Source organism: Aquarana catesbeiana, linkage group LG04 (genome assembly GCF_042186555.1).
Source record: "Aquarana catesbeiana isolate 2022-GZ linkage group LG04, ASM4218655v1, whole genome shotgun sequence".
NCBI lineage: Eukaryota > Metazoa > Chordata > Amphibia > Anura > Ranidae > Aquarana > Aquarana catesbeiana.
In genome coordinates this window covers 273,423,701-273,439,066 of record NC_133327.1, presented here as the reverse complement: position 1 = coordinate 273,439,066, position 15,366 = coordinate 273,423,701, and the positions used below count along the sequence as shown (strand labels likewise).

Below are 15,366 nucleotides of genomic sequence, written 5' to 3'. Positions count from 1 at the left end.
CCTCTGTGGAAGGGTTTTGCACAGAGCAGCCCCGATCCTCCTCTCTTCTGGGGTCCCTCAGAGGGCGCTCCTGGCTCCTCCTCTTCTCGATTGCCCCCCCCATGGAGAGACGCATTCCATGGGGGCACTCAAGCGGGCACGCTCCCGAGTCACTGCATTTGACAGCAGTGGGAGCCAATGGTTCCCGCTGCTATCAATCTATTCACTGAGACCAGAGACAGCGGCTGGAGCTGCTGTGCTTGTCCCTGTCGCTGGAACAATCGGGTTCAGGTAAGTAAAAGGGGGGCTCTGGGGGGCTGCTGCACTACAGAAGGTTTTTCACCTTAATCCATAGAATGCATTAAAGGTGAAAAGCCGAGGGTTTACAACCCCTTTAATATCATTAGCAATAATGCTGATTGTATATCTGCAATAAGGAAAAATCTTTCTGACATCATACTAGATGAGACCCCAAAGAAAACATTATGACCATTCTTCCTTCTAGCCTTTGATTAATTGTAAAAAAAATGAAGTAAATTTTAATATATGGCTAACACCATATACATATCATTGTCCTATGGTGAACAATACTACCTTTAACATTTGTACAAGATGAACTACTAGTCACAGGGACACAAAAGGTTCAGGCCAATTAGCCTGTATAGACAAACTGGACAGTGATACAGCCACACACAATTTCATCTTATTATTAGTGTCACCACTATCCCCTAATGGCCTTTTAGCACTTGAAGCTGAACTCCAGCCCTAGCCTTTTCTCTGCAAACAAGTAGCAATGTTTGCTTTGTGAAAATATTAGTCTCCATTGTCTGCCTGCTGTCGTGTCCACAGGGAGAGCTATGAAATTTGCAGTTTCTGGAGGTTGCTTAATTTCCTGCCCTAATGACTTCCTGTGTTAAAAAGCCTCATTTCTTTAAATCCATGCGGTTATTGGTCTGCCTATTAAATCTATTTATTCTTCCTGCCAGGAGTCATTTTTGGCTGCATCATGTTGGGGGTGTGCCAATTCCATCTGCGCATCTTTTGTGGGTGTGGTTACGCGTGTCCTATGCACCTACCGATAATCTTGGCCACCACTTTGGTTCAAATTAACATATAGCGACCTTGAACCCTTTCCCCAGTCTGTCCCAAGGCTTATAAATATGACAAGGACAAAGAACAGGAACTTGGTCCCCAACAAAGATCAGCAAAAGAGACCCAAGTAGTGTTGTCACTGGGTCTATAAACAAGTACAGTGAGGGAAAAAAGTATTTGATCCCCTGTTGATTTTGTACGTTTGCCCACTGACAAAGAAATGATCAGTCTATAATTTGAATGGCCTGTTTGTTATAACAGTGAGAGACACAACAAATAAAAAAAAAAAACAATCCAGAAAAGTGCATTTAAAAAAAGTTATAAATCAATTTGCATTTTAATGAGCAAAATAAGTATTTGACCCCTTTGCAAAACATGACTTAGTACTTGGTGGCAAAAATCTTGTTGGCAATCACAGAGGTCAGACGTTTCTTGTAGTTGGCCAGCAGGTTTTCACACATCTCAGGAGGGATTTTGTCCCACTTCTCTTTGCAGATCCTCTCCAAGTCATTAAAGCGGAGTTCCGCCTGCCAAAAAAAAAAATTTTTTAAGTCACCAGCTAAAATACTGCAGCTGCTGACTTTTAAAATAAGGACACTTTCCTGTCCAGGGAGCCCGTGATGTCCTCACCTGAAGCTGACCTATCCCTCTGCTCCGGGTGGAGGCGCCGGCATCTTAAGTAAGGGAATCAGGAAGCGAAGCCTTGCGCAAGACGCACTGCGTGTTCCGACAGGTCCCTGCTGTCTTCTGGGGGGGCGGCATTGGTGGCAGAGAAGGGGCCGGACATAGCTTAGAACGCTGCGGATACTGTGGCGATCTTTCACCGGAAGTGGGAGCAAATATCTGTATTAGACAGAACTGAAAGGTACCAAATGTGACACCGGAAAGGGGGGGGGGGGGTTGGAGGAGGAACCGGATAAGCGGAAGTTCCATTTCTGGGATTAAGGTCTGGAGACTGGCTAGGCCACTCCAGGACCTTAATGTGCTTCTTCTTGATCCACTCTTTTGTTGCCTTTGCCATGTGTTTTGGGTCTTTGTCATGCTGGAATGCCCATCCACGACCCTTTTTCAATGCCCTTGCTGAGGGAAGGAGGTTCTCACCCAAGATTTGATGGTATATGGCCCCGTCCATCATCCCTTTGATGCAGTGAAGTTGTCCTGTCCCCTTAGCAGAAAACCCCCCCCCAAGGCATAATGTTTCCACCTCCATGTTCGATGGTGGGGATGGTGTTCTTGAGGCCATAGGCAGCATTCCTCCTCCTCCAAACATGGCGAGTTGAGTTGATGCCGAAGAGCTCAATTTTGGTCTTATCTGACCACAACACTTTCACCCAGTTCTCCTCCGAATCATTCAGATAATCATTAGCAAACTTCAGACGGGCCTGTAAATGTGCTTTCTTGAGCAGGAGGATCTTGCGGGGTGCCGCAGGATTTCAGTCCTTCACGGCGTGGTGCATTACCAATTGTTCTCTTGGTGACTATGAACCCAGCTGTGTTGAGATTATTGACAAGATTCTCCCATGTAGTTCTGGGCTGATTCCTGACCGTTCTCATAATCATTGAAACTCCATGAGGTGCAATCTTGCATGGAGACCAAGGGAGATTGACCGTTATTTTGTTTTTCTTTCATTTGCGAATAATCACACTAACTGTTGTCACCCTCTCACCAAGCTGCTTGGTGATGGTCTTGTAGCCCATTCCAGCCTTGTGAAGGTCTACAATCTTGTCCCTGACATCCTTGGACAGCTCTTTTGTCTTGGCCGTGGTGGACAGATTGGAATCTGATTGATTGCTTCTGTGGACAGGTGTCTTTTATACAGGTAACAAGCTGAGATTAGGAGCACTCCCTTAAAAGCCGGTTCACACTGAGGCAGCACGACTTGCAGCGCGACTGCCTCAGGCAACCTGCACAAAAGACAGCAGCGACAACTTGCAAAACGACTTCAATATAGAAGAAGTACAGGAACCTTTTACTAAGTCGGAGCGACTTGAGTCGCTCCTATTAGAACGGTTGCATTGTACAGAATGGAACACGACTTGCCAGGCGGCTAGGTCGCCTGACAAGTCGTCCCAGTGTGAACCGGCTCTTAAGAGAGTGCTCCAAATCTTAGCTCATTACCTGTATAGAAGACACCTGGGAGAAAGAAATCTTGCCGATTAATAGGGGATCAAATACTTATTTCACTTATTAAAATGCAAATCAATTTATAACTTTTTTTAAATGCGTTTTTCTGGATATTTTTGTTATTTTGTCTCTCACTGTTAAAATAAACCTACAATTAAAATTATAGGCTGATCATTTCTTTGTCAATGAGTAAACGTACAAAATCAGCCGGGGATCAAATACTTTTTTCCATTCAAGGTATTCATCCTAAACAAATCTCCAAAATACAACCCTTCCTAACCACCGACACTCCCTGCTTATCTCCCGTCTTGACTACTGCAACTCCTTCCTGACTGGCTTACCCTTACATAGGCTATCCCCTATTCAGTCCATCACAACTGCTGCTACCAGGCTCATCCACCTTACAAATTACTCAGCGTCTGCTACCCGTATGCCTCTCACCCAACAAATTAAATTTAAAATACTAAGAATAACTTACAAAGTCATCCACAACTTAGCCCCCAGCTAAATCAATAACCTAGTCTCAAAATGCCTACCAAACTGTTCTATTTTTTTCCTCCCAAGACCTACCGCTCTCTAGTTCCCTTGTCACCTCCTCCCATGCTTTTCCTGAGCCTCTCCCATCCTTTGGAATTCCCTACCCCAGTCTGTCCGACCATCTCCTACTCTGTTCACTTTTTGGCAATCCCTGAAACCTTTTCTCTTCCTGCCTCCACCTAACAACTATAGTTTTATTTTCTCCATCAGCTCATCCCCCATAGTTATTACCTTTTGTATTACTTAACCCTCCCTTCCAGATTGTAAGCTGTAGCGAGCAGTGCCCACTGATTTTTCCTGTATTGAATTGTATTGCAACTGTACTGTCTGCTCTCACATTTAAAGTGCTGCAAAATTGTTGGTGCTATATAAAGCCTGTATATTAATATTAAGAAAATTTGCATTTAGAACTTATTATTGAAGATGCATCAGTGAGATGAAGGGGGCAAGGACAGGCATTTTTAAACCCAAGTTAAACTTTAAAGTCTAACTCCAGGTTTACTTTCACTTTAAAGAATATGTAAACCCAACATTTCATATTACAGATATATGCGTGATGTACCATGTACTTGTATGAAAAAGTATCCTGTTCTCTTTGCATTGCTTCCTTTGTGTGACACATCTGGTGTTCCCGTCAGTCCCTTTGCTTTTCTATGAGAAACTGACCACACTAGGCATGATAGCACAGTGTGGCAAGTGTTCTGCCTGTGCTGAAATTCAGCCTGCTCTCGTCCAGTGATCAGGCTTCTGCTGATATAATCCCCCCTCTGCCCGCACAGCCATTCACTGGGAAGACCAGTGTGCACCGGGTCATGAGAGGTGATGTGATCAGATATAAAATTGGTGGGGGGGGGGGGGGGGTATTTATAATGTTTTTATATGTTTTGCCATTTATTTCGATTTTAACCACCTTAGCCCCAGAAGAATTTCCCCCTTAATGAACAGGCCATTTTTTGAGATACGGCACTGCGTCGCTTTAGCTGACAATTGCGCGGTCGTGCGACACTGTACTCAAACAAAATTGACATTTTTTTTCCCCCACAAATAGAGCTTTATTTTGGTGGTATTTGATCACCTCTGCGGTTTTTATTTTTTGCGCTATAAACAAAATAAGAACCACAATTTTGTAAAAAAAAAAAAAAAAAAAACATTTTTTTACTTTTTGCTATAATAAATATCCCAAATTAAAAAAAAAAAAATTCTTCATCAGTTTAGGCCAATATATACAGTATCTCACAAAAGCGTATACCCCTCACTCCCCTCACTTGCGCTCCTCCACCTTCCGTTTGAGGATGCCCCACATCCTCGAAGGTGGAGGAGCGCAAGGTCTCCAACATCCACCAGCTCCGTGATGTCGTCATGGAGGAGTGAAAGAGGACTCCAGTGGCAACCTGTGAAGCTCTGGTGAACTCCATGACCAAGAGGGTTAGGCAGTGCTGGAAAATAAATGGTGGTCACAAAAACCAGTAACAATTTGGGCCCAGTTTGGACATTTTCACTTAGGGGTATACTCACTTTTGTTGCCAGCGGTTTAGACATTAATGACTGTGTGTTGAGTTATTTTGAGGGGACAGCAGCAAATATACACTGTTATACAAGCTGTACACTTACTACTTTACATTGTAGCAAAGTGTCATTTCTTCAGTGTTGTCACATGAAAAGATAGAATAAAATGTTTACAAAAATGTGAGGGGTATATAATATATGAGATAGCACTTTCGCCTAGCAGTAAGAAGGGTTGCTGGTTCAAACCACGACTCTACCTGCCTGGAGCTTGCATATTCTCACTGTGCAAATGCTCGTGGCCGACAGTCGCGATGACCGCCGGACACGAGCGATCACGAGAGACAGAACACGGAAGTGTGTGTGTAAACACACAAATCCCGGTTCTGTTCCGAGAGGAGTGACAGATCGTGTGTTCCTATTAGCTAGGAACCACGATCCGTCACTTGCTCGATTCAGTCCCCTCCCACTTCGGTTACAAACACACACTAGGGAACATAGTTAATCCCTTGAACCCTCCCTAGTGTTAACCCCTTCCCTGCCAGTGAATTTTTACAGTAATCAGTGCATTTTTATAGCACTGATCGCTGTATAAATGTGAATGGTCCCAAATATGTGTCAAAAAATTGTCTGATATGTCCGCCATAATGTTGCAATCCCGATAAAAATCGCAGATCACTGCCATTACTAGTTAAAAAAAAAAAAAAAATTAATAATAAAAATGCTATAAATCTATCCCCTATTTTGTAGACGCTATAACTTTTGCGCAAACCAATCAATATATGCTTATTGCAATTTTTTTTCCCAAAAATATGTTGAAAAATACATATCGACCTAAACTGAGAAAAAAAAAAAATAGCTTTTTTAAACAAAAAAAAAAAAACGGGGAGATTTATTATAGCAAAAAGTATTTTATATATATATATATATATATATATATATATATATATATATATATATATATATATATATATATATATATATATTTATTTCGTGTGTGTGTTTTTCTCAAAATTGTCGCTTTTTGTTTATAGCGCAAAAAATAGGCGATCAAATACCCCCAAAATAAAGCTCTATTTGTGGGTAAAAAAGGACGTCAATTTTGTTTCGGTACAGCGTCGCACGACCGCGCAATTGTCAGTTAAAGCGATGCAGTGCCGAATCACTAAAAATGGCCCGGTCATTCAGCAGCCAAATCTATCGGGGCTGAAGTGGTTAAATTGTTAGTTTGGGCCAAGCTGGCCCAAACAAATTATTTCCTTTACCAATAGATGCAACTGTTGTCAGAGCTGTATAGCACAGTAAACAGTGCTGTGTTCTGGCAGAGGTACAGGGGCTTCCTGTCTGCTGTCCAAAAGGAATTGAATCAGGCTGAGCACTTTTCAGCCATTCACAGGAAGCCTGTATTCAGGTATTATTCAAGTATTCAGTCTTCTCAAGCATTACATATATTCAACATTATGTTTGGCCCCTTGGTGATGTCAGGGGGTGCCTTTGAGGTCCCCTTTAGCTCATTGACAACCACTGCTCTACACTCTCTCCAACCCCCGGTCCTTGCCAAACATGGGCGATACACTGTCAGTGCCCACACAACTGGTGTGCAGCTATTTGAAGATTCCGGGACACCTCAGAGCACTTTCGATTAGCTGACATTGGTGCTGACCAATAAGAAGTGTTTTGATCTGTCCCAGAAGCAGCAGCCTTTTTCAACCAGGGTGCCTTAACGTGGCCTCAGGGGTGTCTTGGCAAAATGCCTAGAAACTGCCCAAAAATTGTATACAAGCCAACAGGTGGATCCAGCCTGCCTATTAGTTACATAAAGCCACAGGTTTTCATTGCGCACCATTACAACCTTCTAGCAGCTAATGTCCTAATAACCAAGGACCATCATTGGTTGATGAGGAGCACATTGGGCACCTGCACAGCACCCTTGTTTGCCCCTCCCCTGCCCCTCTGCATCAACACTGGGGTCACATTAGCTGAGTTAGATAGAGAAACCTTTTAATACTAGTCAGTACCAGTGTGCAAAGGTGTTTGCTGTGGAAGAATAAATCACCGCTAATGGCTAATGTTGGGTGTCCTACGCATATGGGTGTTGCTGCATTATGTAAAACTATTCATGGTGTTTTTTAAATTTTAGAATGGGGTGCCTCGAGATTGCGCGAAATTGAAAAGGGTGCTTTGACTGAAAAAAGGTTGATAAACACTGCACTAAAGAATGTCACGGAACCCCATCATACTCCGCTTGAGTGCTTCCGTCAGTATACGGCCTCCTCCAGTCTGGACGTTTAGATATCAGATATTACAGCCACATATTGTAACTAAAACCAGGCGAGACTAGCTCAGTTACAAAGCTTGAACATGGAATGTTTATTTCAACAAACACACCCAAATATATACACCAGGAGGACATCCCCCCCCGATCATATTACCCTAGCAATACAAACTGTAACCAGAAACAGAATTAACATAGCAAATTAACTAGTCCCTTAAAGCAGTCAAGGTGACTCGATGCCCACCTTGGCCATTGTTGTGATTAATCCAGATTTCTCTACAGGTCAGACTTGTAGTCACCAAGCTTCACACAGTAGATTATACATCATACAGGTAAGTCTTTCACAGGACACCTTCATACAATAGCAAAAGCTTCCAGTAGCAGACGGAACGTCTCCTACATTGTACAGAGGCCAATGTGATCAGTTCTTTCAATTAACATGTATAGTCCAGAATCAAACAAACCAGGAATAGTCTTTGTATTTTTCCTGGGAGATATTGTGGATAAATATTACTGTTCCATTTTAAGTAATCCAAGCCACATTCTTAATGTCCATTATTTTCTTGGTCACCCTGTGCTCCTAATAGACACAGGGTGAATAAGGTGCACGGGGAGCTGAAGCAAGGGTTTTCCAACCCCTCCAAAAGGATTTGGGTTCCACCAGCCCCCCGTCCAAAGTGACTCTTGTCACAGGTGCCTTGACTGAAAAATACTTCCCTAGAGAATAAAAAGGGAGAAAGGTGGGGATATTTAATTCCTCGACTGCTACACTGGCTGCATGAGCACTGACAGTGCATCACCCACAGAGGTAACTACAGTAGTGACGGGGGAGGGGTGTTAGTTTACCTAATGAGTTTTCTGAAAAGGTGAACACTTTTTTTCTCAAAAGATTTTACTGAGAGAAACAAGAACAAAACCAGCACAGTTGATTCCAGATATTACATCATCAACGACAATCACAATCCACTATTAAAAACATCCTTTATAATGCTACAGATTTCCCCCATTACCACACCTTTAAATGAGGGTATTATGTCTAATCTCTCCCTAAACCAGTATACACCCTAGATAGTTCACTATTTTTAATACTGATGTGGATCCGAACACTAACTATTTAAAGTGAAAGTAAACTTGGATTTAGGTCTTAATCAACTGACCAAAAAGGTTTATTACAAAGAAAGTAACATAGGCTCTGATAGTCATAAACAATTCTTACCATAATCAGCAATCTGGGACAACTGTATTGGAGCCTCGAGTAACACCTGGTCTTGTGAAGGAACTTTATGATTCTCCCTTAGCAAAATTAAAATATCACAATGTTAATTTACATGTGTGAACTGTATTACCCATTATATACTGTAGAGTTAGAGGTCTATACTGGAAAGTTCATGGCTTTCATGTGTTGCCTTACATTCTCCAGATCTACTTACAACTGCATTGTTCTGTACATCCTCTGACAGATGTTTTTAATATCGTCGTCATCTTTTGAATCTCCAGATACATCCTGTAGTAGCTCCCCCACTGCTTCAAAAAGATCATTCTCTGATTCAAAGTCTGATATACCACTGTCCAGAACATCTGGATAGAAAAATATGTAACAAGTGTGATAAGGACAGAATTTAAATATATGGTTACATATCAGGATGTGCTATTTATAGACACCAACAGTCAGTGAGGAACAATCTTCACACAATAAAATGTCTAAATATTCACTTAAAGTATCCATTCAAGTAAAAAATCAAATTCCTGTCTACTTCTTTTACCTGCACACTTAGAACTCTTTCATGCAGGCGGACCGATGGGTACGTTTTTCCGGCAGACCCAATGGGACCCTCGAGTCTGCTCTATGGAGTAGCAGGTGTCCATTGACAGCCGCCGACATCCGATCCGGTCTTGTCCACCAAAAACAGACAGATGGGGATAAGTTCTGCATTCGTCTGGCAGATTGGATCAGATGGCAGTCAGGTGTAAATGGACAGGCCATTCCTCCTTTTTGTGAGTGCTGTACTCACTTCTGTGAGATACTGTACATCAAACCAAGCTGGCCCAATGTAAGTGTGCAAAAAAGAAAAAAAAAAAAAAAAAAAAAAAAGAACTCCTGGAGTTCTGCTTTAATAAGATAACTGACGTGAACACAATTTAGAGCTCATGTGCAGGGCCGCACATAGCCTAATATAGTGTATTTCTAAACCAGGTACAGCTGGGCATTTCCATTTAGCAGGAAGTCTGTGCAAGTCGATGACAGGCTGACAGGATCTGTAGCTGTAATTGCTCATTGAGCAGGGACAGATGTGTGCCCATGGATGTGAAATGTCTGCATCTAGGGGCACACATTGTGCCCTACCTAGAGATAAATAGCCCATATTTGATTACATGCTAATAGCTGCAAACAACGTCAGTGCTATGTACAGTGAGGGAAAAAAGTATTTGATTCCCTGCTGATTTTGTACATTTGCCCACTGGCAAAGGAATGATCAATCTATAATTTTAATGGAAGGTTTATTTTAACAGTGGGAGACAGAACACAAATATCCAGAAAAACAAATTTCAAAAAAGTTATAAATTGATTGGCATTTTAATGAGTGAAATAAGTATTTGATCCCATATCAGCAAGATTTCTAGTTCCCAGGTGTCTTCTATACAGGTAACGAGATGAGATTAGGAGCACTGTCAGACCCCATTCACACAGGGGCAACACGACTTGCAGGTCGCCTCAGCGAGGCGACCTGCAAACGACTGCCCGGGCGACTTGCAAAACGACTTCTGTATAGAAGTCTATGCAAGTCGCCCCCGAAGTCGTACAGGAACCTTTTTCTAAGTCGAAGCGACTTGCGTCGCTCCCCTTAGAACGGTTCCATAGCACAGAACGGGAGGCGACTTGTCAGGCGACTAGGTCGCCTGACAAGTCGTCCCTGTGTGAATGGGCTCTCAAAGGGAGTGCTCCTAATCCCAGTTTATTGCCTGTATAGAAAACACCTGTCCACAGAAGCAATCAGATTCCAATCTCTCCGCCATGGCCAAGACCAAAGAGCTGTCCGAGGATGTCAGGGACAAGATTGTAGACTTACACAAGGCTGGAATGGGCTACAAGACCATCGCCAAGCAGCTTGGTGAGAGGGAGACAACAGTTGGTGTGATTATTCACAAATGGAAGAAACACAACATAACCGTCAATATCCCTCGGTCTGGGGCTCCATGCAAGATCTCACCTCGTGGTGTTTCAATGATCACAAGTGAACGGTGAGGAACCAGCCCAGAACTACAGGGGAGAATCTTGACAATGATCTCAAAGCAGCTGGGAAAATAGTCACCAAGAAAACAATTGGCAACAAAATACGCAATAAAGGACTGAAATCCTGCAGTGCCCACAAGGTCCCCCTGCTCAAGAAAGCACATGTACAGGCCCATCTGAAGTTTTCTAGTGAACATCTGATTGCTTAAGAGGAGAACTGGGTGAAAGTGTTGTGATCAGATGAGACCAAAATCAAGCTTTTTGGCATCAACTCAACCCGCCGTGTTTGGAGGAGGAATGCTGCTGCCTATGACCCCAAGAACACCAACAAACATGGAGGTGGAAACATTATGCTTTGGGGGGGAGTTTCTGCTAAGGCGATAGGACAACTTCACCGCATCAAAAGAAACGATGGATGGGGCCATGTCAAATCTTGGGTGAGAACCTCCTTCCCCTTGGCCAGGGCATTGAAATTGGGTCGTGGATGGGCATTTCAGCATGACAATGACTCAAAACACACGGCCAAGGCAACAAAGAAGTGGCTCAAGAAGAAGCACATTAAAGTCCTGGAGTGGCCTAGCCAGACTCCAGACCTTAATCCCAGAGAAAATATGTGGAGGGGGCTGAATGTTCAAGTTACCAAATGGCAGCCTCAAAACCTTAATGACTTGGAGAGGATCTGCAAAGAGGAGTGGGACAAAATCCCTCCCGAGATTTGTGCAAACCTGGTGCCCAACTACAAGAAACGTCTGGCCTCTATTTACCAACAAGGGTTTTGCCAACAAGTACCAAGTCGTGTTTTGCAAAGGGGTCAAATACTTACAGTGCCTTGAAAAAGTATTCACACCCCTTGAAATTTTCCACATTTTGTGTTACAAACAAAAATGTAAATGTATTTTATGTGATAGACCAACCGAAAGTGGCAGAATGTAAATATGTAAAAATTGTGGTGTGCATATGTATTCAGCCCCCTTTACTATTATACCACTAACTAAATTAGTGGAACCAATTGCCTTCAGAAGTCACCTAATTAGTGAATAGAGTCCACCTGTGTGTAATTTAATCTCGGTATAAATACAGCTGTTCTGTGAACCCCTCAGAGGCTTGTTAGAGAACCTTAGTAAACAAACAGCATCATGAAGTCCAAGGAACACACCAGCCAGGTCAGGGATAAAGTTGGGGGGGAAGTTTAAAGCAGGGTTAGGGTATAAAAAAAAAATGCCAAGCTTTGAACATCTCACGGAGCTTTTTTCAATCCATCATCCGAAAATGGAAAGAGTATGGAACAACTGCAAACCTACCAAGACATGGCCGTCCACCTAAACTGACAGGCCGGGCAAGGAGAGCATTAATCAGAGAAGCAGCCAAGAGGCCCATGGTAACTCTGGAGGAGCTGCAGAGATCTACAGCTCAGGTGGGAAAATCTGTCCATAGGACAACTATTAGTTGCACACTCCACAAATCTGGCCTTTATGGAAGAGTGGCAAGAAGAAAGCCATTGTTGAAAGAAGTCATGTGGGGGACACAAACATGTGGAAGAAGGTGCTCTTCTCAGAGGAGACCAAAATTGAACTTTTTTACCTAAAAGCAAAACGCTATATGTGGCGGAAAACACTGCACATTACCCTGATCACACCATGCCCACTGTGAAACATGGTGGTGGCAGCATCATGTTGTGGGGATGCTTTTTCTTCAGCAGGGACAGAGAAGTTGGTCAGAGGTGATGGGAAGATGGATGGAGCCAAATACAGGGCAATCTTAGAAGAAAACCTGTTAGAGTCTGCAAAAGACTTGAGACTGGGGCAGAGCTTCACCTTCCAGCAGGGCAACGACCCTAAACATACAGCCAGAGCTACAATGGAATGGTTTAGATCAAAGCATATTCATGTGTTAGAATGGCCCAGTCAAAGTCCAGACCTAAATCCAATTGGGAATCTGTGGCAAGGCTTGAAAATTGTTCATAGACGCTCCCCATCCAATCTGACAGAGCTTGAGCTATTTTGCAAAGAAAAATGGGCAAAAATGTCACTCTCTAGATGTGCAAAGCTGGTAGAGACATCCCTAAAAAGACTTGCAGCTGCAATTGCAGGGAAAGGTGGTTCTACAAAGTATTGACTCAGGGGGGTGACTACAAATGCACGCCACACTTTCACATATTTATTTGTAAAAAATGTTGAAAACCATTTATCATTTTCCTTCTACTTCACAATTATGTGCCACTTGGTGTTGGTCTATCACATAAAATCCCAGTGAAATACATTTACGTTTTTGGTTGTAACATGACAAAATGTGGAAAATTTGAAAGGGGTGTGAATACTTTTTCAAGGCACCCGATTTCACTCATTAAAATGCAAATCAATTTATAACTTTTTTGAAATGCATTTTTCTAGATTTTTTTGCCGTTATTCTGTCTCTCGCTATTAAAATAAACCTACCATTAAAATTATAGACTGATCATTTCTTTGACAGTGGGCAAAAATCAGCGGGGGATCAAATACCTTTTCCCTCACTGTAGGGATGAGATCAGTCGCATTCAGATCCTATTGCAACCCAAGTCAGTAAGCCCGTCAAAAAGCTGTCACTGTACTGAGCCAGTCATTGGTGGCAGAGGCCTTCCCTTTCCTGCAGGCCACAGGGTGGGGAATACCTCAGCCACTTATGATTGGTCAGGACAGTGACCGCTTCCCTGAGGGTTCACGCACCTGGATTTGGACTGGGATCTGAAGACGCCTGAGCTCATTCCTATTGATTTGTATGGGCCACAGGGTAGAGAATTTCTCAGCTGCTTATGATTGGTCAGGACAGTGACAGCTACCCTGCGGGCTCACATATCTGGATTGGGATCTGAAGATGCCTGAGCTCATTCCTATTGATTTGCACGGGCCACAGGGTGGGGAATACCTCGGCTGCTTATGATTGGCCAGAACAGTGACAGCTTCCCTGCTGGCTCACATACCTGGATCTGGATTGGGATCTGACGACGCCTGGGCTCATTCCTATTGATATGTACGGGCCACAGGGTGGGGAATACCTCAGCTGCTTATGATTGGTCAGGAAAGCGACAGCTTTCCTGCTGGCTCACATACCTGAATCCTGATTGGGATCTGAAGACGCCTGAGCTCATTCCTATTGATTTGTACAGGCCAAAGGGTAGGGAATACCTCAGCTGCTTATGATTGGTCAGGACAGTGACAGCTTCCCTGCGGGCTCGCATATCTGGATTGGGATCTGAAGATGCCTGAGCTCAACCCTATTGATTTGTACAGGCCACAGGGTGGGGAATACCTCCGCTGCTTATGATTGATCAGGACAGTGACAGCTTCCCTGCAGGCTCACGCCTGGATCCAGATTGGGATCTGAAGACGCCTGAGCTCATCCCTATTGACTTGTACAGGGTCCCTGTCTGTGGCAGATCAGAAACAGCTTGCCAACAGAAATCGGCTGATCTGGGTTATGTACAGCCCTGGATGTGTAGGCATGAGCCGTCATTGTGTGAAGATTCTGAACTCCTCTAAGGTAATAAACCTGCCCTAATTCTCCTATTTTACATAGCATATCAGTCGTTTAGTGTATCAGCTTCTGATTGCAGATATTCAGATCAATAAAACTACAAAAAAAAAGAAAACAGAAAGATGTTACAATTCTTCTCGTTCCTCATAACCACTCATCACTACTAATCATATAGGAGGGCTGACTTTTACATGGGGACTAGGATCTCCATTGAGTGTACGTGAGCACCTCCACCTGCGATGGGACTACAGGTTTCAGCAGGTCGCCTTTGGCTAGCAAGGCATGCTGGGACTTGTAGTTCCAGCACAGAATGATCGGCTACGTGTTCCTATAGGAAATCCCCAGACAGAAGGCGCATGTGTTAGCGCTCCAGTGTCCTAGCCATGAAATACTCAGGCCGGATAGGTGTCTGGGGCAGCAGTGAGGCCTGTGTGGCCGAGGTATGCCGTCCAGACACAGCTCCAGTCTCAGCCATTCCTCTCACCAGTCACGTATTGGAAAAGCTCGGCATCCAGTTGCGGGAACTCGCTCCTCAGAATCTCCACGAAGGTCGCCATGTTGGCCGGCCGGCAACGCGCATGAGTACAGGAACACCGGGAACGGAGAGGCTGACGGGAAATGTAGTTCGCCGGCCTGGTAGGTGGTGACTGTAGTCAGGCGAGGAAAGCTGAGGTAAGAGAGGGTGGGAATAGAATAGGTGTGACGGCTGCAATGGATATACAGTGAACACGGGTAATTCGTTTTTATGAGGTGTAAAGAAGTATGTGTAAGGCCTATAGTTACTACTACTTCATCTCTTTAAACCGGAACACATATTAATTACACAGGTTCTGTGGCAGATTAAGGTGGTGATTCAACTCACTTGTTGCCTTATCTGCATTATATTAGTCTCAGAACCTGTGTATTTTAAAGGTGTTCGGGTTTAAAGGGATGAGGTGGCAATTCTAGTAAGGCCTCCTGCACGTTAGGCTCTTCTCAACGCCTTTCTCCTGATAGCATCAAAAACACACATAAACTGTGTTTTTTAGGTGCATTAAACTATTGGCAAAACTTTTTTTCATTTTGGATAGAGGAAGGGAGGGTTATAACCCCTGTTTTTTTTTTTTAACCATC

The 15,366-nt window shown here is 43.5% G+C and overlaps 1 protein-coding gene across 1 annotated transcript in view; it reads right to left on the bottom strand.

The window, feature by feature from the left end:
• The window catches only part of ABCF3 (ATP binding cassette subfamily F member 3), a 61,435-nt gene extending 46,550 nt beyond the window's left edge, over positions 1-14,885 (bottom strand). Inside the window, exons 1-3 of the mRNA XM_073626567.1 lie at positions 14,738-14,885; positions 8,942-9,089; positions 8,728-8,804 (exon numbers count right to left, since the gene is read on the bottom strand). Of these exons, the coding sequence (XP_073482668.1) occupies positions 8,728-8,804; positions 8,942-9,089; positions 14,738-14,810 (298 nt within the window). The 5' untranslated portion in view covers positions 14,811-14,885. The remainder of the gene's footprint in view (positions 1-8,727; positions 8,805-8,941; positions 9,090-14,737) is intronic.
• Positions 14,886-15,366: the final 481 nt, after the last annotated feature.